Source organism: Pseudorca crassidens, chromosome 6 (assembly GCF_039906515.1).
Source record: "Pseudorca crassidens isolate mPseCra1 chromosome 6, mPseCra1.hap1, whole genome shotgun sequence".
Classification (NCBI taxonomy): domain Eukaryota; kingdom Metazoa; phylum Chordata; class Mammalia; order Artiodactyla; family Delphinidae; genus Pseudorca; species Pseudorca crassidens.
The window spans coordinates 4,794,195-4,821,153 of NC_090301.1; the positions used below are offsets into that span (position 1 = coordinate 4,794,195).

At 46.6% G+C, this 26,959-nt stretch overlaps 1 protein-coding gene across 15 annotated transcripts in view; it reads right to left on the reverse strand.

The window, feature by feature from the left end:
• AGAP1 (ArfGAP with GTPase domain, ankyrin repeat and PH domain 1) overlaps positions 1-26,959 on the reverse strand; it is a 559,516-nt gene that overhangs the window by 82,298 nt on the left and 450,259 nt on the right. For 9 of the 15 annotated variants that reach the window (XM_067740138.1, XM_067740143.1, XM_067740140.1 and 6 more), the window contains one exon: positions 6,116-6,190. The exons of the other annotated variants lie outside the window; for them this stretch is intronic. In XM_067740138.1, the coding sequence (XP_067596239.1) occupies positions 6,116-6,190 (75 nt within the window). The remainder of the gene's footprint in view (positions 1-6,115; positions 6,191-26,959) is intronic. 15 annotated transcript variants of the gene reach the window in all.

Consider the following 26,959-nt stretch of genomic DNA (forward strand, 5'->3'; position numbering starts at 1 on the left):
CGGAGAACCAGGCAGCACCAAAGCTGGTGCTTCCGGAACCAGAGGGGGCCACGTGGTTCCCTGAAATTAAGGAGAGTGTCTAAAATAAAACTCCTGAAAAAAATAAATGATTGGATCCCAAACTGAAAACCTCTCAGGAGGCAGAAGACGGATGTGTTAACATGTTTTCTGGCACCTGCTCAGGCCCAGGCACCCCGGGAAAGCTCGAGGCCCAAGCTTTCGGTTTAGAAAGAGCAAACCTGGAGGCCCCTGTTGTCATTTACCTGGTTGCTCTACATGCTTCCATTTGTTACTCATTCTAACTTACATTCAGCACTTTTCAGAGGTCCCCTGCTCTCCTAATCACAGGGACATGGGGCCCAGGGCCCTTCCTCTGCTCAGAGCCTGGGGTGGGGATGGGGAGACTTGGACTGGCAGGCTCCAGAACCTTCCACCCTGCCTCCTCCCCCAGCTCTTCTCTCCCGGTTGAGGCTCAGCGCGTGGATGACTGTCAATCTCATCATTCTTTTAAAAGCTGAGGGCTGAAAATACCCGCAGTCTTGCATCTCTCCCCAGAAAGTCAGTCCTGGAGCTAGTGCTCAAAGGCTTTCTCTCCTAAATCTGAATTTATCTGCATGAGATCTTAACCTGTGCCATTCATGCTTGACGAGTGCTGGCTTTGGCCCATCTTGCCCTGCCTGCACGGACACATTCCACAGGCCTAAAACCTATGTGCTCCACGCACTGTGTTCCTGGAGATGGTTGACGTAGGCATTTGTGAGTTTCACAGCAACCACCGCGGTCACCCTCGCCGTGTGCCCAGCTCCCTGGTTAGGGCTTCGTCCGCCTCTCTCAATTTCTTCTTCAATTGTCATTCGAGGTAGGTTTTACGGTCTCTGTTTTGGAGAAAGAAAACTAAGCAGGGGAGGAGACACCCAGCAACCCCAGTAATTCACACAGCTCGGAAGTGGCAGAGCTGGGATCGGATACAGGCATACTGGACTCAAAAACCCAATTTCTACATCGGACGGTTCTTTGGAGGATGAGAGTAAATGCAACTGGGGAAGGGTAGTGAAAAAAGTCTGGGAAAAAAGAAGTTTGATTTTTAAATCCCATCTTCCATTTTCAGGGGCAACGTTTCCTGCCGAATCTCTGCCCCTCACTACGTAAATGGCGCTCAAGCATCTGAATCCTCTTTGCCATAGAGACTCTCTGGCGCTCCTGACGCTAGCAGCGGCGGTAGTGGCGACCGTGGGCACCGTGTCACCTGCCTCTGGATAGATGACCTCACTGACTGTCCCCAGTTTACAGATGGGGAGACTGAGGTAGAGAGCGGGCACAGGAATGACCCCAAGGTTAGAGCTAAGAAGTGGGGACGTGAGAACCAGACCAGTGCCATCTGCTCAAGAGTCTGGGCTTGAAACCACTGTGCACACCGCCGCTCACGAACCCAAGGTCGCGCGGCTTCTGATCAGGAACCAGGGTTGGACTGCAAGTATGTGAATGACTTAGGGTGAAGAAGAGCCCGGCCTGAGCGCGGAAGGTGGCCTCAGACGGTGGCCCCGCACAGGCCTGCAGGCACACGGGGCTCGGGGAAAGCTGCTGGGGTCTGGGGTGGGCACTGCAGTCCTTCAGAAGGACAGCATGACTCGTCACACCAGCTAAGGCCTTTTTCCTCCACTGCGGTGACAGCCGTCTGCTGGGCGTCACGGTCCCGACGGGGGTGTGTGCTCCATGTCCATTGCTGAGCCCTCATCCGGGGTTCAGCTGCAGCTCTGACCCGAACACCTAGCCCACATGCCACGGTCTCCACGTGCCAGTGTGCCTTCCCGGGGCTCCTGACTGCCCCCTCTGTGCCTTGGTTTCTCCTTTTGTAAAAGATCAAGGACACGACCTCTCTTAGGGGTTACTGGGGAGCCACACGACAGGATGCCAGGAAGTCTGAGTACTCAGCCCTGCAGGCCGTCATGACTCCGACACCCCTGAATCCAGCGTAGTCTCGCACTCCACTAAACCCGCAGGGCACCCAGGGCCTCGCTGGAACTCCTCCCTCGCTCTGCCTGACCCGCCTGGGCTGACCGTCAGCCTGTCCCCTCCATCTGCCTGGGGCCCAGCATTGGGCACCCACACTGTGGCAGGAACCCAAGACCTGGGCAGGCTCGTCACCGGCTCAGGAGGGATAGTGTGATCGTCATCTGTAATTTAACTGGACTGGAATGAGGTGGACATCTCAGATCTGTGACTGTGGACACCGGAGGGTGGAGAGAGCATCACGGAGCTAGGCTGGCCACGGGAAAGGCCTGCTCTCATTTGCTCATACAGAAGGGATGGTCTTGGCCATCTGCTGGAGGAAGGGGGTGCCAGTCCTGACCTGGGCCCGAGGGACGAACGATGCCCACCACGTGTGTTCTCCAAAAGGAGACTCGTGTTTCTCCACGGTGCGGCCTGTTTGGCAACACTGTGTCCGGCACCTCTGAGTTCATCCATCTGGGCCACCACGTTGTGGCAGGGGACCCCAAACAGGCTTCACAGGCCTGTCTCTGGGGCAAGTTCCAGATCCAGGGACACGGACTCTACGAGCAGGGCTGAGTCGGGACTCTGGGCTACACTGAACCCGGCTGGTACTTGCGTGGCGCGGCCTGTTGGATGCGTACAACGTGGGTGGGCCTGACACCCCAGGAAACGCCCCTCATTCCCTAATACATCTCTTCTTTACCCATTTACGCTTTATCACATGCCTTCTTCTGCAGGAGCAAGGAGAGCTGAAACACCCCGGAAGAGTCCGCTGTTGGCCCAACTCACAGTGGGTGATGGTCCGCCCTGTCCCCAGCAGCGCAGGGAAGGAGAGGCCTGAGGACACCCGCACAGAGTCTGTGTGACCCCTCCTGGGCGACACTGCTCACAAACCGCCAGCCGGCCGCCCTGCCACGTGTCCTTCTACACAACGTCCACCTTCTGCTCGGGTCTGAGAAAAATGTTTCCAATGGAGTCGAACATTCCCAAGTCCAGCCTCATCCACCCAATTTGATATACATTTTCCTCGTGGCTTAGGAGGCAGCTACGAATTGGGAGAATCACAGCATAAATAAACTTTCCATCGCAGTCCGCAGGCTTCTGAGATGGAAAAGTTAAAGTTGCATTCTTGTGGAAGGAACTTGAATTTCACCAACCCTGGGAAAGAGCTGAATTGTTACAAAGTAACAAAGATTTTAAAATTAGGGCAATACAATACACACCAATGAGGTTTCCAGCTTGGTTTCAGAGATAATTAGCCCAATGGACAAAAAAAAAGGGGAAGAGAAACATATTTTTGTTTGTTTTCTAATCCCGTCTATGTGCTTCCCCAATTAGTTCGGTTTAATTCGTTTTTATCACTCCTGACGTCCATCTTTGACCATTTCCATGAGCACCCAGGAGTGGGTCCTGGAGCTGAGAGATCTGGGCATATGTCCTGTCTCCAGAAGATGCCAGCTATTCGTCCTGCAGAATATCACTTGACTTGTCGAAACTCCAACTTCTCATCTGTAACGAAGTACCTACCTGCCAGTGAAGATTCAATGAGATAATGTAGCACAGAGGCCAGAACGATGAACGTAAGAATAAAAGGGCTTTGGAGAAAGACCATCAGGTTCATTTCTTGGTCCTACCTGTCTTTCACCAGCCTGAATCCTCGGGTGAGTCCCGAAACGTCTGGGCTGTTCTCTCTAGATCTGCACTGAGGGGCGTGGACATGCTTCTAGGACAGGGCCTGGCGCACAGCGGGCACTCTCCCCTCTCCCCCCTCAAGTCCTAACTTCCTCTATAAGAAACTCTGGTGTCAACAATATTTTGTGGGTACCTCTGAACAGATTACTCAAGTGGACCAGTTTAAAAACTAGTCCATTTGGGGATGGGTGTACTTAGTGGAACACTCAAGGTCTCAGGTTACGACAAAAGTTAGAATGTTCGGGATATGAATTTTCCGAAAGGATGATTTTATAGACAGAGAAGATGTGATGACATCGTATAGCAAAAGACCGGAAATCAGAAAGGCATTCTGATAATTTATGTTATATAATTATATGAATTCAGTACTATTATACTGAAAGCTGTATGAAATGAGACTGGATGCAGACAGACATTAATCTCGAAAGAAACCTAAAGTAAATGAAGAATGGTCATGTCGCTTAACTGAAGATTCATAAATGTAATCGAATGCCGAAGAGAAATGAAAGAAAATGTGAAGGAGACTAGTCATTATTTACTCCGATATCTTCAGGACTGCCTTGCGTAGCGTTGGCCATTGACGAGGGACCCTGAGTGGGTAGTGTTAACCGTATTTACAGATTTCAGACAGCAGAGAGCATCATGGTCCCTCCCCACCCAGGAGGGCTGGGCAGGGCAGTGTTGCAGGTTACCTGGTTGGTCAAGGCTGAGAAGTTCCCACTTCTGCAAACTGTCACACCTGTCGTGAGACACCTCCCTGCCAGCGTCTCCAGGAAGATCCCCAACAGCAAGTCTCGGGGGGGGGGCTGTCTGCCTGCCTCCTCCTGCCCCCCAGCTTTGTAAATGACCACAGGTAAAACCAGACCTCACAAATATTTTTTAAAGGCCGTAAGTCAGTAAACACATTTGTTGTGATAAATACACACACATACAAAAGAAAAGCATATCTGATACGGACACAGGGGAGAGAAATGATTACGCACTCTAAGTTGAAACACTAACATTAAAAAATAGTGAATGAGAATACTTAATACCCTTTAAAAGACAACAAGACATAATACTGCATGTGACTGTTTCTAAAATTCTGTTCTTTTCCTCTCTCATTTTGTCTCTCTTAAACGAGTGCTTTGAAAGAAGATACCGGGGGGTCAAGTTCCATTGGTACCTTAACAGACGACCGTTTCCCCTTGAGGAATGAAAAAACAAATTATGATTAAAAACAGGTCTTTAACAAGCCATCGTGAAAATGTAGTTTTGTTTTCCGGATTCATTTTTTTTTTCTTCTGGCTGAGAGCAGGGCTTTCAGTGGCGAGACAGGAGTAATTGTGAAAGGAAGGAAAAAAGGATGGTGATATAAATCAGCAAAGGTTAATGACTGGGATGTGAAGAGGGGGACTTGTTTACAGAAATAGTGTGCAATTTAAAATTTACAAGAGATTTAATGCCACTGCTTGCCAATTGCTAAAACCAACAGCCCAGAAAACAGTGACATTAAGAAAAATATTACAGTTATAATCACCCCCAAATAAGTCAATTAGTGTTAGGGCACGAGCTTGCGATTACTTGACCCATTTGGCTTGCATTTAAGTGAAAAAAAAATGTCCCCCTATTATCCCGAGATCACTGGATTGTGACCTATTTTGCATCACACGGATTGTACGCCAGCCTCCCTTATAAGGGCCTGGGCCGATGGGGGTGGTTTTCCTTTGCTTGGCATCAAAATAATTCTGACCCTTGACATTTGTAATCATAAAAAAAAAGGGCAATTTATAATTGTGTTGTTTCAAATGAAGGCTGGGGTGGGGGGAAATTCAATCTGCTATTATACAAAAGCAATGACGGCTGTCTTCGGTGAAAAAAGCAACGCAAGTCAATTTGTGAACTTTGGCACCAGACGACCTTTAGAAACACAACAATATACTGAACTTACAAGCAACAGCAGGCCATGCAAATGACCCGGGCCTGGCTGCCTCTGTATTAGAGCTGCAGAGAGCATTATGGAGAATGTTTCCACAAAACAAATTAAGACTGTTACTTAAATGTCACGGCACACTACTGTATTTGGCTACAGATCATTACACCTGATACTAACACTTTTAAAAACTGTAATAACTTGGGAAATATTACATTGAGTGCTCACATGTATAAAGGAAAAGAAAAAAGAGAAGAAAATAGGTTTGTGAAGTAATTTAAACATCACTACGACTGCAAGGGAAAGGTCAAAATTTAAGTAAGCTGAAAGGAACATGAATGGGAAAATAAAACACACAAACAAAAAGATGGAAAGACCACGGGAATGACTGTGCAAACACAATCAGGGTGCATGCGGCTTTGGGCGAATCGCATTTCCAGTTGTGCGCTGGAGAGGCAGGGAGGCAGGAAGGCTGGGAGGACGCGGCGTGGAGGGGGAAGGGGGGAGGGGCGGCGTTACCTTCGGTGTTGGTGCTGCTGTTGTGGATATTTCGCAGGCTACCAACACGGTTTAGTTTCCATGCTTTGCGTTTGGCTGCATCCCGAGAGCAGATAGGGGAGAGGGGGAACAAGAGAGAAAACAAAAAGGAAAAGAAACAGATGAAAAGGGGAGAAAAGAAATGTCCAAGTAGCACGTGACGTCACCTCCGGCCTCCCGGCCGGGCCTCACCACCCCAAAGCGCAGAGAAACTCAGGAAGGGCAGAGGAAGGCCAAAAAAGCATCCTTAGCTTTGCACAGAATCCAACAAACGCCCAGGCAAGGAAGCCCATGCACCCCTTTCGCCCTGCTGGGTTCCACACGCGGCTACTCAAGACAGTGCAAAGCTGGTCTTTTCCCTGGGGGCTGGTAGCATCTTTTGAAGGAGCTACGAGGCCGGTCGCCATAAGCCCTCTGATTTGGCAAAACGCTGGGAGCATGTCAAATCAGAAGGGACTCTAGTGATTAGCCGTTCCTGTGTATGCTACAGATGGGAGGTGTGCAACGCCCAGAGCTGTTAAAAAAAGTACTTTCTCCCCAGACGTATTTTGATCTGGACAGGAACCTACACTAGCAAAACTCAACTACCATCTTGCTGTGGTTGAAGGGTGGTCCATTCTCCTTCCTGTGGGGAGGAGGCTGGAGGCTTTGAATGGAGGAACCCACAGAGCACGTGCCTCCTTAAGCTCTCAGCTCACTGAAGCAAGCGTCCGAGAGAAAAAGACAAATACCAAGTTACCCACAGAGCAGCCCTGGGTTCAGAAGTGAAGTGCGGGACAAGTTTAACACAGGCGTGACATGCCCACGGCTGACACGGCGTGCTGTGACTAACAGGGGTGAGATGCCCCCCTCCCACCTCCGCGGACCCTCTTCTCCACTGACACCTCCTCACCTCCTCCGCCCTCCCAACCCCCCACTCAGGAATGCAGACACCTGTGGCCAAGAGGCTGCCTCCTGCCAGCCCTTCAGAGGAGACACGTTGTAAAAAGCAAAGGGTTAAACAGGGTTTTGAGGAGCAAGTCTTCAGGCTAATGTGACTAAAGGTCCAAGCACTGGACGGACAGCGTGGTCGGTGACGGCCACAGTCACCCACGCTCCTGAAGAAGGGGCATAATCGGACCATCTGTCTCTTCTGACTTCCACAGCCGGGAAGAGAAACTCGTCAAACCTTGCACGCGGCTTTCATTGGATAACCACTTGTTTAATGCAGGTGAGAAGCGCTCACCTGGCGAGGCAGGTGTGTGCATTTCCGCAGGTGTGTCTGAAGCTCACCGCAGAGAGCTAGGCTAACCCACTCGGTCACAGGCTGACCAAAAAGCGAGGCATGCACTGGCCAGTGGCCAGCTCTCTCACCCCAAAGCATTCCTGGCTTAGGACAGATTGGCTGTTCTTGCCTTTGGTAGCATTAAGGCCAAAAGACTCAACCTCAACTAGTACGGTGGAGGCTTCAGGTCTTCCCAGAACCCCAGACCCCCGGTCTTCACAAGGGGTTCTGCTGCTGGAACGAATCTCGAGCACTTTGGTGCACACTGGATTGCTCTGGGGCGACAATATAAGATACACGCGAGAAACAGGAACACGGAAGGGAACCAACGCAATTCCGAAACGGTACTGTATAATCAGGAGGCAAATTTTATGTTAATGAGAGTACAAACTAGCTGTGAGTTAGCTGTCACCTGATTCGAAATGAGAAAAAGTGAAGCTATAACTAACCAACTAACAATGACCTTGTGGCTTGAAAACCCAAATAATTTAATAAAAAATGTCTTGGGAATTTGGGGTTAGCAGATGCAAACTATTATATATAGCATAGATAAACAACAAGGTCCTACTGTATAGCACAGGGAACTATATTCAATAACCTGTGATAAACCATAATGGAAAAGAATATGAAAAAGAATGTATATATATGTGTTAACTGAATCACTTTGCTGTACAGCAGAAATTAACGCAACATTGTAAGTCAACTATATTTCAATAAAATAAATTTAAAAAAACAATAAAAGAAATGTCATCTCTAACCTAGTAAGGTTGGTGACTGAGACCCTTCTATAGTATATGCGTCTAAATTTAGTCTTCCATCAGTGGAGAAGTTTCCCTTATCTCTACATCCTTAAGGTATCTTATCTCTAAGGTTACCTGTCCCAGGTAACACCACACATGGCAACGGGAGTCTCAGGTACACCCACTATTACAAATGTCATCCGAGACAAAGGAAACCGGTCACGGTTTTCGAGTGTTTACTTTGGAAACGTTCAGTGGATATTTACTGAGTTCCTCGTATAACTGAGACATTCACAGAATTAAGCGTGTGCTTAATTATTTCAACAGCCCGAGCTCTGGCGTCTTGGCCCATGTTTCACAAGTTCCAGAAAGTCGTGGCCACAGAGGCTGCACTCCTCAGTGGAAAAAGTTACCTCTTTCTAAAGCATTTACATATAAATAGGCAGAATCTGGGCTGGGCACCTCTGTGCAAGGGAGGGGAGCTCTGGTGCAGAAAACCTTTCCTGCCTGCTTTCCGCCTTGCATTTTTCATACCCCAGTCTCCCATTACCACATGGATATATAAGCAGGACGTGAACTTGCAGCCTGGTTTTCTATTAACCTATTGATGAAATAATCGATTTTAATGTGTAAAATGTCATGCCTTTTTCTTCCTCTTAAACAAATGGACTTTTTCTGGCTGATACCAAGGTCCTGAGATGTGCATTTGTCTCCTGGGGCATTGATTGCTCTAAGTCCACTTGTTTAGAAGCTTCTCAACGGGAAAATACAATCATATTATCATCAATAAAATCTCTGGTTATGTGCAATGCTGCTGCCTGGATTCACCGCTAAAGGAAACGAAGACACCGCACCACACGGAGCCAGGAATTATCCAACCTGCTGCCGCGGGCTGGATGCCGAGCTCCACTGACCAGCACACGCACGGCCGTCACGCTGGCAGCACCCCGTGACCGCAGGCCTTTGGAATAGACGGTGATTCTTTTTTTTTTAAATAAACTTTATTGTTTAGAGAAGTTTTAGGTTCACAGCAAAATTGGATGAAAAATAGTGAGAGTTGCCATGTAGCTGCTGTCCACCCCCTACTCACCCCACACACAACCTCTCCCAATATCAACATCCCACACCAGAGTGGTACATTTCTTAGAATAAATGAACCCACACTGACGCATCATTATTTCCCAAAGTCCATAGTTTACATGAGGGTTCGCTGTTGGCGTTACACTTTCTATGGATCTGAACAAATGTATAGTGACGTGCATCCACCCTTATAGCATCAGACAGAAAAGCTTCACTGCCCTAAAACTCTTCCGTGGTCTGGCAACCACTGATCTTTTCATCAGTTTTGCCTTTTCCAGAATGTCATATGGCTGGAATCATACAATAGGCAGTCTTCTCAGATTGGTTTCCTTCGCTTAGTCATATGCATTTAACTTTCCTCCGTGTCTTTTTAATGGCTTGATTGATAGCTCATTTCTTTTTTTTTTGTTCTGTTTTGTGGTATGCGGGCCTCTCACTGCTGTGGCCTCTCCTGTTGCGGAGCACAGGCTCTGGACGTGCAGGCTCAGCGGCCATGGCTCACGGGCCCAGCCGCTCTGCGGCATGTGGGATCTTCCCGGACCGGGGCACGAACCCGTGTCCTCTGCATCGGCAGGCGGACTCTCCACCACTGCGCCACCAGGGAAGCCCGATAGCTCATTTCTTCTAGGTGCTGTATAATACTGCCCCAACTTGGAAGCACCCGAGACGTCCTTCAGTGAGTGAATGGATAAACAAACTGCGGTAATCTAGACGGGGATTCTTGAGGACGTCGTGTGGACTAGCTCAAATGACTAAATTTTCTGGATGATTTTTATTTTAATTAAAAAATTTTGTTTTAAAAAATATTTCAGGAATATAGTTTCTTTCTTTTAAACAAAGATGAACTTACTTTGCTTTTCTCACTCATGTTATTTCTCATGAAACTATTACTTCAATACAAGAATCTCCCCTGGTTTTGGACAAAAAGGCAGCAGACTGTGGGCATTCCATCAGTGTTTTCCATTCTGCTGTTCTGCTGACTGGATAAACAGGAGTCTCTTCTGTGAGCAAGTTGCCACGATGCCTTATATAACTATTTAAACGGCACATGTCTCAGCATCTTGTCCGGTGTTTGAGAACATGCATAACCTCTCAATGGACACAGCACCCCACAGCACGTAATCCCAGATCTAGTGCAAACCAACTGTCATCCCCAATGTAGATGGTGAGATGGGCCACTTCTCCTTGCAGCCTGCAAGTTAAATGGAACTTTCTGAACCCCAGTCTGGGTTGGCAGAAACGTCAGCAGACCCAGGAAAGGGAGCCTTCAGCAGGACAGTGGAGTATTCTCCCCATAATGGCGCCAAAACGTGAACCGTGAACTTGGGTTAACCACCAGACTACTATGTGAATATCACAGCAAGAGGCGGCACACGGGACACACAGCTGATGGTTGAGAATTAAAAACAGAGGAGGAGGTGAAACTCGTCATTAGGTTGGTTGGAAGATATTTTCTGGGGATTAAAATTTTGCAAAAGGCAGGTGAAGACAGTACAGAGACTCACGCCCCACATGATAAGAAAACCCAAAGTTTACCGCCCTGTAGTAACAGTGGTATTGTCACTTCCCCTAAAAATTAATAAAGAGCCCTCTTGCGTATGAACACTGAAGGTGTTAGTAAAACCGAATTTTTAAGGCGATCTTTGAATTACGAAGGGAGGAAAAAGAGAGGTGACTTTGGTACTAACGGTGACCAGCGTAGGAGCGTGCGCACTGGGGGATGTCACGTGACACTGTCCCCTCCTGAGCGCAGCCCTGAGGTCCACATTCTGCACTGATTAATTTTCTGGGGCAGTGCGCTACCAGATTGGCAGGTGGGTGGCTGTGACCCAGCTCACGCAGCTCCCAACTGCTGCCCGTCCTGAGTCGTACATCTAAAGAAGAAAAGCTGATATGAAGCTGAATTCACAGAACATTTCTCTAAGGTGTCTGGGAGTTATAAATGATGATTTTTGTGCTCGGATGACCGTATGAGGTATACCACCATACACTCAACTCCTCGAAATTACTAACAGACAGTCACCATCTTTTCAAAGGAAACAGAGAGAAAGGGAAAACGTGCAAATTACGGCTTTCTACCAAGAGTACCTGGAATCATTTAGAGTTAACGACCCCCAATTATTACACACCGATTTATTTCTGGAAGCTACAGCTTTTCATACAAGTTCCTGTCATGATCATGAGGCGTTTAAAATTTTATTTTAAAGGAAAAGTCATTCTGTTTCTCTAAAAACAGCAACAACAAAATTTTAACTACGGCGAATGAATGTCTGAGAACTGATCACACAGCAGAACTCCAACATGAGAATCCTCTGACTAGCTCTTCACAAGTGGAATAAAAATATTCTGCAGTCTGTTGGCATGCTCAAACGAGCAGGGCTTTATCCTAAACTCTTCCTCCATCCTAGTACCAGGAGGCCACAGACTTGTATTAACGCCCCCTCTGGTCTCCTTCGGACAGCGCTCTCTGTTGATTAGATAGATATTCCTCAGAGAGCTGATTAAAAAATGCTGCGGCCACGAGCTGTGTCCGAGTCTTGTCAGCCATGTTGGACGCTCAAGTGCGCATGAATTACATCCCTGGCGTGCACCGAGCGGGGCTGGCGAAATGCACGCTGCGGCCCTCAGAATCAATTACGAGAACTAATCGGACCTTTCTACCTAGGCGGAAGAAGGGGCCGGCTTGACGAGGGTGTGCCGCTCATTTCTAAGACTGTCTTGTCTCAGCACGGAACAAATAACCGTCTCCATTCCTTCCAGGGAGCGTAAACTTCTACCTCTTGGAGGAGCCACGTGATAACCTCGTTTGATAGCACTGTTCCCCGTCCACAACGGATGTGTATTTATTTATTTGCAGAGATGCCATCAGTATAAATGCCACATGTGCAGGGGGGACTGCATGGGCTCCCTGGAGCATTGCAGCCGGACCGTGGCACCAGGATGCTGGATAAAGGCAGTCCCCCAGGAACCTCTGCAGGCAGGGTCGGATTCTGCTGTGGTTTTGTGTCCCTTCCACTTTAGTGCGCCCGGTGTCCCGCGATCTTTTGTCGGTGCAATTTCATTGTGAGGTTAGAGATTGGAGATTTCTTTTGTGCCGGCCATCTGAACATTCATGTGCTCAACAAGACTGGGTAAATGTTCTGTTCTTTTATAAAAAGGCAGTGGGTTTTTTTTCTTTTTTTCCCATAAGATGCAACCCCGAAGATTCTTCCACTATGTGAACTCACTACTTTAGCTGTGAAGGGGCTTGACATAATGGTCGTTTCCTAGAGGCTACCACACAGAGAGGTAGTCATGTTGAAACGTCCATTAAAAGGGCCTTTGAGAGGATTAAACAAAACCTGAGGCCAAGCAAAATAGGACAAATGTGCAGGAAGCAAAATAACTTCATCCTTCCCCGTTTCCAGCAAGACGAGTGTTCTTTTCGTAATTTGAAGTCACGGGACACAAGACAAAATACCAAACCAAACAGAACTCCGAAATAAGGAATCGACCCTTAATTAGACAATTTTAATTCCATTTCCAATAACTCATAACTGCTTTCTTAACAGCCAATACAATTTCTGTATCGGGGGCTTCTTTACAGCTCTTAGGATTTGAAAACCGCCGAGGGCTTCCACATAGTGGGCTAATGTAGACGCGCGCAGAAAACACCATTAACCCCAGAAAACATGGAAAATAAAAATGAAACAAAAACTCCAGTATACGCCACAAAACCAGAAGTTCCAATTAGGTGGAGCGTTAGTTTCCCTTTCGGCCTAGAAACACACTGAGTTGCAGAGCGAGGGTTCAAGGGTACCCAAAATTAATAGGGTATTTCAGTTTGACAACTGCGAGTATAACTTTCAATAGGGACTGAAATAAAAGTGACTTCACGTAGAATACCCCCGTTTTAGCTTTGGCATATTCTCAGGTGGAGATGAGAAATACATCAGTACATGATGGAAACTTCTTTCCATGTCTTCAGGGAGTAGCTACTCATTGTGAGAAGGGGAGGCTTTTGCGGGGCGGGGGGGGGGGTGGCTTGTTAGGATGTTGAAATCGGGGCTCCCTGGCCTCTCGGCGTCACTCTCTTTTGGGATGTGATAAGGGTGTGAGAACAGAGGCCACTCGTGACTGTTGGGTCCCCAGCATCATGAGGAACACTGCTTTTTTTTTTAGGCCTGGTTTCTTAGCGAACAGGGTAACGTATACCCTAATCCTTCCGTAGTGTAGGACTGGACACGTGGCATTCAAAACAGAAACAAAAAGTAAATCAAATTCTCACGTAAGCAAGAAGAGTGAGGTTCAAATCAGTTTGTTCAAGCTGGATGATGTGTGTGAAGGTCATCTTTTGTGAGATCCGTGAGCAACTGTGCTCACCCAGGCAAGCAGGGGCAGCGTCTGGGTGAGGTGGAGGGTCTCCCGACCTGTCCCCGTCTCGTGCCCCCTCTCCGAGGGCCGGCTGCTCTGAGAAGTGGTAGGCAGGCCCAAGGCTGCCAGTGCTGGGAGGGGAAGGCCGGCATGCGGGGACCACCTTAGGCTTTCTGAGACTGAAATGAGTGATAATGGGAAACATTCGTCTTTCCTTTTTTCCTCTTTCCTTCCTTTTTCTTTTTCTTCTTCTCAATCTCCTCCAATAGAATACATGGCAGGCCTTTTTCCGATTTTTTTTTTTTTTAAAACACAACATCTTTCTCAGCAATTCTAGAAAAAAAGTTTTTTAATAAAACTTCAAATTGCGCTATCACATTTCAAAGGCAATGAGCAGTGAGAGCACCTAATCAAAGGCAAAATGATTTAATGACTGTGGCTTGTGCTCCCTGGAAGGGCTGTAATTGAGGGGCTGTGATCACTGGACCACCAGCTTCAACAATGGCAGACATTGCATTTGATCTGCCATCTTTGTAGCTGACTTCCTACAACCACCAAGTGAAATGATACCCTTTGGGGTTATTCAGTCCATCATATTCCCCCTGTGGCCATCTGAATCTGAGAAGACTGGTGAAAATATCTTCTAGAAAATGTTTTTAACATTTTGCATGTAAAGAAGGACTTCACCGGAAATTCTCAATAGCATTCTGATTTGTGGCTTGAGAAATCCTGGAAGCCATAAGATCCTTGGTACTTACTGAGTCAATCAAGTACAAAGATCAGAGGAGGAAAACAAAAGAAGAATTAGAAACTTTTGATTCTTCTAGCTATTAGGGAAATACATTCCTTTAAGCGCTAACAGATTTCTTCCCCCTAAAACTGCTTGACTATAACTTCACAACTTCTCAGCATGCTCCTTGGTTATTGTGAATGATTAAACAATGTCGTTATTATCCAAGGAGGGCCTGGAAAAGTACTGCAGTGCTGACGCAACAAAATAACAAATGTCTCATTTCTTTCATTTAAAAATAATTTAAATACATTAACTTTATTCAGCTTCCAGCAAGAACACGTTAGGTTACTTGAATATTATTGCAGAAGCAAAATTAATTTCATAGCAGTATATAATATTAAGAATAAACCAGGACTAATCTAACTACCCCTTCCATTTTCCTTTTAAAGTTCTTATCCATATACATATGTAATTATCACACTTACAAGTATAGCTCTGACAGATGTGTACTACTTTTGTATGTCAGGTGTTACAGTTACCAGAGTTTTCAAAACTATCCCTTTTAACAGTTGCATTGTGGAGTTAAAATATATCATAGTTGTAGCCAATCCTTACTGTTAAACATTTAGTGATTTCCAGTTTTATGCTATTAAAGATACTATAATCTGTTTCACTTAATATAGGTACAGATAATTACATATAGAAATATTTATATATATGTGTATATACATGCTAGAATACACACATGTATTTCTTCTCTTTGCTAAGTCTGCTGAGAAGACCAAGAAGAAATGACATCCCAGTAGCAACAAGCATACCTAGACCCCAGATCTTGGTTTCTTATACCATTCTCCAATAAACAGAACCAGGGGTCCTTTGGAGAAATGGCTAATTCTAGGACTGAGACAGGAAAAATGCAACATGCGCCTGAAGCATCTTGTAGTTCTAGAGAGTAAAGAGGTGCTAAGACAAACAGGTAAACAAAACCCACCTTGATGGGGGTAAGGACAAAAGGGCACGGGAGCTAAGTGAAAGAGCCCCCGATGGCCGAAGCTGGAACAATTTGAGCATGAAGAAAAACAAAGTAGTACTGGATGACAACCTCAAGTATAAAAGAAATATCCAAGAGTCCATGCGGATATAAGTGACTGAATAAATTAATAAATGGGGAGAAGAGGCCAAGCTTCCATGCAGAAAGAATTTCAAAGAGTTTACACAGGTGTCCCACCTAAGGCAGGCGGTGCATAGCTCTCCACTGCTTAACTGAGGGCTGTGCAGAGAGACTCCCCGCGAAGCGGAGAGTGTGGAAGTGGGGATGCGGAAGGGAGAAACCCACAGTGGAGGAAACTGACAAACACAGCGTCAAGCTAGGTGATCACGGTCAACACTGAGAGTCACGCCATGTTGATAGTGTGTACCCTCAATATGACGTGATGAAAAGGGCACTTTATCTCTGTGGTCTTCCTTCACCATACCTGTAACTCCAGACTGACCCTGAGAAAAATATCAGACAGATCCCAACAGAGAGGCTACAACATGCCTGACCAGTGCTCCTCAAAACCGTCAAAGTCATCAAAGACAAGGGAAGCCTGAGAAAACGTCCCAGCCAAGGGCAGCCTAAGGAGATGTGAGGGTTACACGTCACGAGGCATCCAGGATGGGACAGAGAGAGGCATTAGGTAAAAACTAAGGAAATCTGAATAAAGTACAGACTTTAGTTAACATTTATATATCACTATTGGTTCATTAATTATACGAAATATCCCATACTAATAAAAGATGTAAATAGGGAAAATTGTACGTGTGTGTGTGTGTGGCATATCTGTACTATCTCCTCAAATTTTCTGTACCTCTTACATTTTTCTAGAAAATAAAGTCTATTAAAAATACTACAATCAGCATCTTTGGGCAGGAATATGTTTTTGCCTCCCAATTATTTTAATTGTTTCCTTGGAATAAAATGGCAGGAGTAATATTACCAAATGAAGGGAATATTCTGTAACGTGGAATATATACGGAGAGAACCATCTCATCACAATATATCATTTATTCTACTCACTAAACCCACTTTTACAAGCTAAAGACAATTTGAAATCTTAGTGTGGCATCAATATTACCTGTCACATGTGCCACTGAAGTTCTTAATAACTTGAACGCCTACCCCAACTGGCAGTTGTGTGAAAAGATGTGCTATTTATGATTGTGAAGGTAGGCTTCAGAGTATGTTTGCTAACTAATATTCTTTAGAAGCAATAATATACCAATGCTGGTTCTTTGGGTTACTGTGCTGTCTGCTTGTATTTCACTTAGAATTGTTGACCTTTAAATTTTTTTCCCCTTTAGTGGATTACAATGTATATTTAATAAAAATGTACCATGTTTGAACAAGTTTCCAGCTAACTTCCAGGATTAGCTTTTAACAATTAAAAAATGAGCTTTGATCCACTGAGAAAAAAGTGTTTGTGCTCATGTTGAATTTAGATCTCAGCTTCTAATCAGCACATAAAATCGTCTTTTAAATAAATGTGACAGGGTTTAATAAAATTAAAGAGGAGAGTCATGCTAAGCTGGCTTCCTGAGATTCATCTGTGGTGACTTATCTATTCCGGGAAGGTCTGAACTTAAGAACGGCCTTAAGACTTTTGTCAGGGGACAAAATTAGCATCTTTTAAATGGGGATGAACAGTGATAGTTATATACGAAAAACAAGTTTCTAATCACTAGTGCATCCAGAAAATACGGTCCAAAATACATATGTTTTACTAGGACACACGATATGAGGTGCTATTCTCACCAATGACCATTTCGTATATAAAAACCCCAAATAAATCACAAGAAAAAGAAATACTGGGCTTCCCTGGTGGCGCAGTGGTTGAGAGTCCGCCTGCCGATGCGGGGGACACGGGTTCGTGCCCCGGTCCGGGAAGATCCCACATGCCGCGGAGCGGCTGGGCCCATGAGCCATGTTCGCTGAGCCTGTGCTCCGCAGCGGGAGAGGCCACAACAGTGAGAGGCCCGTGTACCGCAAAAAAAAAAAAGAAAAAGAAATACTAAACTGACTATGTCACAGAAGTACTGAGTTCAAGGCCTGATGGTTTTAAGGTTTTCAACCACCACTTTCATGAATGGATAGGGAACATATAAATCTGTACCATATATGCATTATTTAGGTTAAAAAAACCCCGTCTTGTTTAAACTTCTCTAAGTCTTTGGGGGAGACAGTGATGTCTTACAGAGTGGGCAGGACAGGTAAACTGCCAAGAAGAAAGCATCAGGACGACAATGCACCGCTCCCTTCAGGGAGGAGAACTGGCTGCAGGGCGTGGGTCTGGTCTCAGCGGGTTAATGACTGAATTTGATCAGTGTGGCGTCTACTGCTTGCTCCCAGAAGTGCCAGGTGTGAGGTACGATGAAGAACAGCTGGGCAGTGGGGTAGGAAAAGCTGGCGCTCAGGACTCTCGCCGCCCTAGCCGGCAGCAGCGCAGGGTGGCCGTGGGGGGACTGGGGCTCTGTGACAGGTGCCCTTGGCATCAGCTCCATCCCAGAGCTGCCACGAGGAGTAAAGCAGACAACACACCAGGAAGGGCAGGAAGTCTGTGGGCTCAGGACCACTCTACGTACACAGACGCAGGGACAGAAAGTCTCAGACAGCATGAAGGACACGAGTGAAGGCAACGCCGGCTGAACCCGTAATTTGAATGATTTTCTAATGAACTTCTGCATTAGTTCTGTGGACACTCCCAACTCTCCTTCTTTTTTCAGTGAGCAAAGTAAAAGAAGTGCTGGAAATAGAGCAGGTGTCTTGAGGGTGTGCTTCAAATCCAGCCACTCTGCCCCTCCTACTCATACAGATTTCGTTCTTAGGAAGCACAGTCATTAAAAAAACAATCTGAGGGGGCTTCCCTGGTGGCGCAGTTGGTGAGAGTCCGCCTGCCGATGCAGGGGACACGGGCTCGTGCTGCGGTCCGGGAAGATCCCACACGCCGCGGAGCAGCTAGGCCCGTGAGCCATGGCCGCTGAGCCTGAGCGTCCGGAGCCTGTGCTCCGCAACGGGAGAGGCCACAACAGTGAGAGACCCGCGTACCGCAAAAAAAAAAAAAAAAAAACAATCTGAGGACATGCTGAACTCAAGGCAAGAAATAGTATAAATGGAATGAAATAGCTTTCCTAACTTGGTAAAGTTCAATAATTTTATGACGTCATGGCTCCTATGGTATCTCCCTCCTTTTAATGTTTACATGCCCCATCCAAGAGGTACAGAAGGATGCAATGAGCTCCATCCTCAAAGGCCAAGAACCTCCAACGAAGAGAAACAGATGAAAGGCTTTCTTACCAAAAAAACTCTGTAACAACAGCTGATGACCCCGCCATAGGGGGTGGTGGTGACGCTATTTGTGAACATATTCCTTTCACATCTCTTTTGCCATAAAACTAGAATTTGAAGCAGTTTATGAAACATACAGTAGCTCTCTCACACACACAGGAGGGTTGGAGAGAGGGATTTCAACAGAAGACACTACTAGAATTAAAAGACCAGAACCTTTCATTTGAATGGACTTAGAATTTTTCAGATATCAAGAAGACAGGTTTTTTTTATGACGTATCCTGGAGATGGCACTGGAGTAGCTGGAGCGGCTTAGAAGGTCGCAAAATGACATCTTCTTAAACAATAAACCAAACATTTTAGCAGGGATCAATATATAATCAACCACTAACCATATAGTATCTGGACACAGGTGCTATGGGAATTGAAGGTGCAAGATATAGCCACAGCTCTCAAAAAAATGTACGACAGAGAAGAAAACATACAGATGACTAATCTTAAGATAGTACGGAGATATTTCTGAAAGTTGTAGAAATACAGTTCAGAATGGTTTCTGGAATCATACTATTTTATAAGTCCTTCATTAAGGGCACTATGCATGTTGCTATGTACACACACACACACACACACACACACACACACACACACACATTCTCCACTGCTGGCCACGTAACGCTCTACTGGAATCATCAAATAAGGCCCCCGTGATATATAAATTCAGTGAGGTTTCTCTTTTGCTTTTAACTAGTGGTAGAACTATATTTTCTGATAAACCCAACTTGGGTGAAAAGGTAACAACAAATTGGCAGACATCAATCTCTCCCAGCGCTCCCCAAGTTTTTAAAAATATGCACTCCCTTCTGGACAATGATTCGGCGACATTCTAAAATGACTCTGCTGCCTGTCGATCACAACGTCAGTACACATACACTTCTGTCTATACAGAGGACACCTGGACTCAAGACCCTTGGCATCTCCAGAGGTCCTTTATCCGCAGGCTGGGAGCTATGGCTCCATCCTCTTTCCTCCCTCCAGATAAACTGGGTTTGATGACCAACAGAAAGTCCCAAAGGGGCAGCCTGAGAGTTGGCAGGCTTAGCTCTCCAGCTCATGCTTCCACCCCTGACTCAGGGGCACGCAGAAGCAACATCACCTCTCTAATCAAGACAGGTGGCATTTAAAGGGCAAAAAAATTTAAATAAAAGGCAGGGGGGGAGGTCAAAGAAGAATGCCCACCCAACGACTAGAAACCATGTCAAAGCGTAACTTTAAAAATTAGAAGACATACACCAGACACTTGACTTCTCTCCCTTCGTCGAGCTGCCATGACTGGCGAGTCTGGCAACCCTCCCGGGGAGAGCTGGGCGTCAGAGGTGTCCTCACCTCCCGTGCAGATGCCGGGTGCCCGCTCAGCCAGCAGAAGCTCTGAGTGGTTAAATACGGATGAGTGAATGACAATGGCTGCTACTAATCGTTTACTGAGTGATGAAACTGACACAACTGATAAAAGGGTTCAATCTTGAGAAAAATGATTTATCGTTTTTCAGTTTACTGGCACTGCCATTTGTGTGACAAACGGTTGCAAAGCCCCCAGTTAATCTCCGCACACCTCCAGCCTGAAAAGGCAGCTCCAGCCTGCGCATTCAGGTAAATCAGGAACAGCTAATACCCCGGCTGCGCCGAGGCAGCCAGGGCTAAATACTGGTGTTTTATCAAGGCTGATCTCCGCATCAATTTGCACAATGGATTTTTTTTTTTTTTTTTTTGGCGATGGGTGAGGGAGAGAAGAGACAGAGAAAAGAAAGAGGTACAACAAGAAAGAAAGATAAGGCACAGCTAGAGAGAGCACGGTCCTAACACGGAGAAATGGAATTGTCAGTAGGATCAAAGCATGAATGACTTCGGATCGTCTCTGGATGGCAGATAGATTTTCTCCATGGCAAAGTCTGATCTGCGGGATCAAAGCGCCCTATCGAGGTTGTTTGTCACCTGAGAGTGCAGGGCTGCTGTGCACAGAATGTTCCTTCCACCCATGAGGAACAGAGGATGTTTATCCTTTAGGTATATTTTTTTCTGTTTTCCTATGGGTGGGTTGCAGGTGGGGGGCAGTGTGGCTTTAAGGACATTAAAGATTTTATTTATGTACAACACTCAAAAAAACACACTTATTTCTATGGCGTTACACATTGAGTCTTATTCTAATTTGGGTAAGAATCGAATCAATTCAACAGGCTCTTCCCCCGAGAAACTGACATAACAGGAAAACCAGAACAGCTCGGCGTTTTGAGCCCTCTGCTGCTGCTTGGTGCCTGTGTCATCAGACAGGGGGGTAAGTAATTAAATAAGATAATGTACAGTGTAATTAGTATAGAGTTGGCAGAGGATAAACAGTACGTGTTAGCTATGATGGTGATGATGATGATCTACGTCTCAACTTTCAAACCAGAAAGGAACAGCCTCTACTATACTATTGTCATATCAATCGGTAAATTTCAGATGTACATAAGCGCAAGCACGACGAGATTTCAGTTACAGGAACAGAAATGAACGTGAGGTCCATGTTATAAATTACATCATCTCTATCGGCTAGTCTACAGCGTGAAGAAGTTGGGAAAGACTTCTAAATGTAACCAGGAATTTCAGGAATGCATAGAAACACAGGCAGGGAAAAAATGCTAAATGCAGTGGATTTCAAAGATAGGCATTCTCTAAGATAACCGTGTTTGCTGAGATGAGATTTAATTAGGACACATATGGAAAGTGTGTTACCGAACTTCAGGTGATAGATGAAGGGTACTTTAACCCAAGAACCGAGGCCTGGAGGAATCAGAGGCTGTGGATCGACGTCTAGATGGAGGCGCTGGGGAAGGTGTCTGTCCTAGAAGCACCGCCTCGAGGGAGCCATCGTAACCTTCCTTCAGAGGCTGAATAAGCTAAAGGAGGGGCGGTTCTTTTCCTTTCTTTAAATGGAGGGCTTCTCAGAGCCCTCAAGTTGCTAACGTGCATCTAAAACTCCAAGCCGGAGCCAGACTGAACAACACTCTGCAAACTTTTGTCTTTCAGAGCATCTCGTTGGATTCATGTTCGATAACACAAACTTTTGGAAAACACTGGTTTATATCACATAAAACCATCCTCATCCAAAAGAAGCACTTTGGAAGCCAATCAGTACCTCCAAGCGGGCCCTTCGAGGTACTCTTCTTTTTCTCCCTGGTGGACCAGCATCCACGAGGTACACACCACGGGCGGGCAAGGTGCTGGGCTTTTTGGGGACACGAGCACATAGGAGGGTGTGTCTCCTGCCTTCTCGGGCTTTCCGTCTAGTGGAACGGGTAAGACTAGCCCATGTGAAATGTTTCAAACCAAACATGTCACGGACACAATACAAGGCTGCCCTGTGGCAGAAAGTAATTGTCAACCGAACTGCGTAGAGCGATGTGAGTTGAGGAAAGGATCATTGTGCCCCCTGCCCTCCCCCCTCCCCCTCCCCCTCCCCCACCAAGGGTCAGGCTTTTTAGCTGTACAACCGTGAACTGTGGGCATTTTATACATCTTGCTGTCAGTGCCGAGGGAAAAAAACTCCACGTAGGAACTAGAGTGTCTAAGATGCAGAGTCTTTGGTAAAGTTTCATTTTCAGGCCATACACGTGAAAATCCATGTCTTAAAATTAGGAAGTTTTTCTTCACCTTCAACGGTAACTTTTGCCACTACTTTACCAGGGACCTTCCATGACCTTGTCATGATGGTGGTCATGACAGTGCAGACATTTCTAGGTTTGCCTCTGTGGCCAGACAGGCTCCCCAGCCCTGGACGAACTAGAGGCAGACGGAGCATGGTTCACCCTGGAGATCTACCAGAAGGAGCTGGAAGAGCCCAATGAGCGGGACCCACTTCTGCGTGGCAACAGCTCTTACCCACCCCAGTGCGCACTGGGAGTGTGCACTCTCCCTGGTGCCCACCTGTGCTCACGGACCCACAGGTGGGTAGGACATTAGCGGGCGGGGTACTCTGGGTGAGTAGAACGATCAGCTTAAAAATTTCATCCATATGCTACTTAATGCAATAACCTCTAGGGGTTACTGTCTACAACCTTTGAAAGAAAGACAAATATCATATGCTATCACCTATATGTGGAATCCAAAAAAATGGCGCAAACGAACCTATTTACAAAACAGAAATAGAGTCACAGATGTGGAAAACAAACTTATGGTACCAAGGGGGAAAGGGGAGGATAAATTGGGAGATTGGGATTAACATGTACACACTACCGTATATAAAATAGACAATCCACAAGGACCTACTGTACAGCACAGGGAACTGTACTCAGTGCTCTGTAATGACCTATACGGGAAAAGGATCTAAAAAAGAGCAGATATATGTAGCTGTATAACTGATTCACTTTGCTGTACAGCAGAAACTAACACAACAATGTAAATCAACTAGACTCCAATAAAAATTAATTAAAAAGAAAACCATCACTGTGCTGTACACCTGAAACTAACACATTGTAAATTAACTATACTCCAATAAAATTAAAAAATAGAAAATAAACAAAATGAAACTTTGGTTTATATGCTTAAAGACAAAAACCAAACAAACCAAAAAAGAAGAAAAGCACCATTTAACAAGTGATCCCTTAAGTCAGAACCCAGTGTCCCTGGGCCTTTGGAGATGTATAATCTCCAAATTTACTGCAAGTAACTGGGTTCCCAAGAGCAATATTTTAATATGTATGAACTGGATCCCAAGACAGGAACTCGGGGCAGGCTCTGTCCTACACATGCGCTCACGGAGCCCTGACAACAGTCCTAGGTGGCTCACTGTCCCAGCTTTTATGGCTGAGAGCTCCGGGGCAGGAAAGCACGGGGAACCAGCCCAGGCCATTGCCCCAGTAAGAGGTGGAGCTGGAATTCAACCCAAGATGGACTGAGTTCCTGACCATCCCCCCAGCTGCCGGGCATCCTTACCTTCACCAGCACAACCCCTTTTGGTGCTTGGCCGCCTGCCTGGATTGGCCATACACTGTGGGAAGAAACATGCCAGGAGAGCGGAGTCTCACTGATAATTGAGGAAGCATAGGCATCTGGGCGCTTGCAATGCTGGCTGTTTCGCTTTCATGGACAGCGAGATTCTAAGCATGTTTTAAAAGTTTGAATCTGTAGAGAATCTTTATACTTCTTTTCCCCGTGACTCACAATTCAAGAAGATATTAGAGGAGACCATCAGAGGTAAAAGGAACATTTTCCGAAGTCGGAGCAATGAGTAGAAATAAAACCCTTGCAAGAAATATTTCAGCAAAAGAGAAATTTCTTCTTCTTCATTAGAGTAAGGAATTGCAGAGTGAAATGCCTTAATTACCCATGAAGCAAGACAGCCTTATGTGATTGCCTTCGCTTTGAAAGCGCTAGAAAGAATACCCAGTGTTAGATGCTTGTGTCTTTTTCCAACTGTTGGAAAACTCCCAATGCCATTCGCCAACCTCTGAAAGTAATCCTATGCAGAATAAGACTATTTAAAAACTTTAAAATATTTAATCTACTTTATCTTAAACTGTTAAAGTGACGTACGTAGAAAGGGACCCATTTTTCTTGGGCATCCCTCTGTATGTGGTGGTTCTCTGGACCACTTTTAAAAACAGTACGATTTTCTGATTCATAGTGCTGTTTGGAAAGAATCAATCCTGTAACTATGGGAATATAATTGTATGTGGGGAACAAGCTAGCAGATATTGGAATTAAAGACTGGAGAAATAAGGAACGTATAACAATTCTTCTTCTTTTTTTTTTGGCCATGCTGTGTGGCTTGTGGGATCTTAATTCCCCTACGAGGGATTGAACCAGGGCCCTGGCGGTTGAAACAGCCGAGTCCCAACCACTGGACCGCCAGGGAACTCCCGACAATTCTTAAAAGAAATAAAATATTTCCCCAGTTATTTTACCAGCAATTCCAACGCTGAGATTGAAGTGCAAGTCAGCTTGTTTAAAATGATACGGTAGCACGTAAACATGCATAGAGATCACTATATTGACTAGAGACAAGTGCTGAGTTTAATGAGGCCCCCATAACTAGAGCGAGATCATGATTCCTTCGCCGGGAACACGCGGACCCCAGAGGGCCACCTGCCGCCAGCCTCGCCTCTGCGGCCTCTCTGCTCCGAGTCTCCTCGGGAGCCTTCCGGGCCCCTGTCCCCGAGAAAATAACCTGGTGCACCTGACTCTTCTTCCTCTGGCTCATCTCATTCCACTGCTTGATCACAACCGGACGTATCATAGATTTATTTACTATCTGGGACACATTTTCCACAACGGCAACAGCAGTATGGGGGTTCACAGGCTTTTCTAGAATCTTGCCACATTCCGGCAGGAGTGTGCCTGGAACCAGGACTTCGTGTTTCCTAGAGATGGACAGCGTGCGTCCTCCGAGGCGAGGACACAGGAGGAAACGTGGCTCCCGCGATGCTGGCCCACCGTGCTGGGAGGAGGCCTGGCCACGTGGAGGGGTCCCGTGGAGGTGTCTCGGCCGACGGCCAAGGTCCCAAGAGGCAGCACCAACAGTCAGACACGTGGTGACCGGCCCCCCAGACGTTTCCAGCCCCTGGGTTTAGAGTCTTCTAGGGGAGGTCCCAGACACCGCAGGGCAGAGACGAGCCTTCCCGGCTGTTTCTGTCCTAATTCCTGAGCCACAGACGGCAGGGAAGCTTCTTAGGGGGTGCTCTGCTCCAGAGGGTGGACGTTCCACCTGTCTGTCTATGTGGCCGGCCACAGCAGTAGGTCACGTAGAGAGGGAGGGGCAGGTGCTTTTCAAGGGGCAGGACTTGCCTTGAAAACAGCAGCTCAAATACTAATTCTGGTATGTTGTTTAAGAAAACAGATAATGATACTTGAGCTTGTATATGTTTGAAATTTGGTTTAAACCAATGAAATTAGGAAAACTATAAAACCAATATAACAGATGAGGGATTCTAATGGTAGAGCACCCGGGGCAGGATAATGATGTCAAGTCGTAAGAACGTCTTCTGGGGGCTGCCAGGTCCTGGCGTGTGACCTGCACTCTGCTGGGTCTGAACCTTGCGCGCGTTCATCCGTGACACAGTCCTAGTTGACCTTCACCTGGACCTCCGGTTCTCACTCCTGGCTCAGTTGCAATCACCTGGTGCCCAGGCTCCCCGCAGGCCAGCTGAACCCAAATCTTGGTTTCCAATCAGTGATGTAAACATTGTCCAGGGAGCTGGCTGGCCGGCCGGCCTCTCCACGCGCTTTCCTCCTCCCCTGGGCCACAGCGATCCCGCGGCTTCGCCACCCCGGGTGTTGCCTCCGGAGCCTTTCACCCCTGCAGGCCTTTCCCGCAGGGGCTACCTGGCCTGCCAGCATCTTCATTCCTTCTCCCCACGACAGGGTCCTCCAGTGCCCCTGTCCTCTTGGTCTCCTGCACTCCCTCCTTTCTCCAGCTGTGACCCTCAGGCAGGCACACCCCTAACTGTCCTGCTTCAGTTCCTGACCCCCACAGCCTGCAGCTTCGGCACAGTCCACGCGGGGCCTCCTCGCCCATGCACCGCCGTGCACAGGACCCTTTTCCAGGCCTTCTTCCCTGAACAACGCTCCCCCAGCCAAGCACATCCTCCCTCGACAGCCCACCTCTCTGTTACATGTGTCACTGCCGAGCTACCGGTGACCTTCCTGCTGTCATCACCCCCTCTTCTCGTCTTCCCCCTCCCGCCACAGCAGCTGGGATGTCGTTTCAGAAATCGGGGCCTTAGAAAGTCCCTGGGGGGCCAAGGAGCTGGGGACGCTGGCCTCGGGGAGGACCGCATACACATCATTCCCCCTCCTTCTGGACCACAAGCTCTCAGTCGGCAGGGCTGCCCCTAGCTGGTCTCTGGGTCTCAGAAGCAGCATGTAACAGTGTCCTCTGGGTAGCAAATGGCCAGTAAGTGTCTGTTATTAATCTGATTTAAAGATCCTTAAATTCCAAGATCAAAGGAGGCTACTAGAGGTAACACATTATGAAGATCTGGTGTTGCCTAAGTCTTGAGGCCAGTTTTTACTATTAAATATAACGATGATAATCTCACAACTTTATCTGACGGATAAAGGAGAGGAGGCCTGAGGGGATTAAATTCTGAAGGACAGAAAAACCAAAAAACTACAACCGTCGAGGGAAACACGAAAACACGGCATTTGAAGTGATCTGATGCTTTCCTTAACAGACCGAAACCAAAGTTTGTAACAACATAAAATCAAAAAGGCACAAGAACTAGAGAATCATCACCACTCAGCCCGAAGTGGTCTTAAAAAAACTGAGATTAGTACCAGGTATCTGAAATCGTCTGCT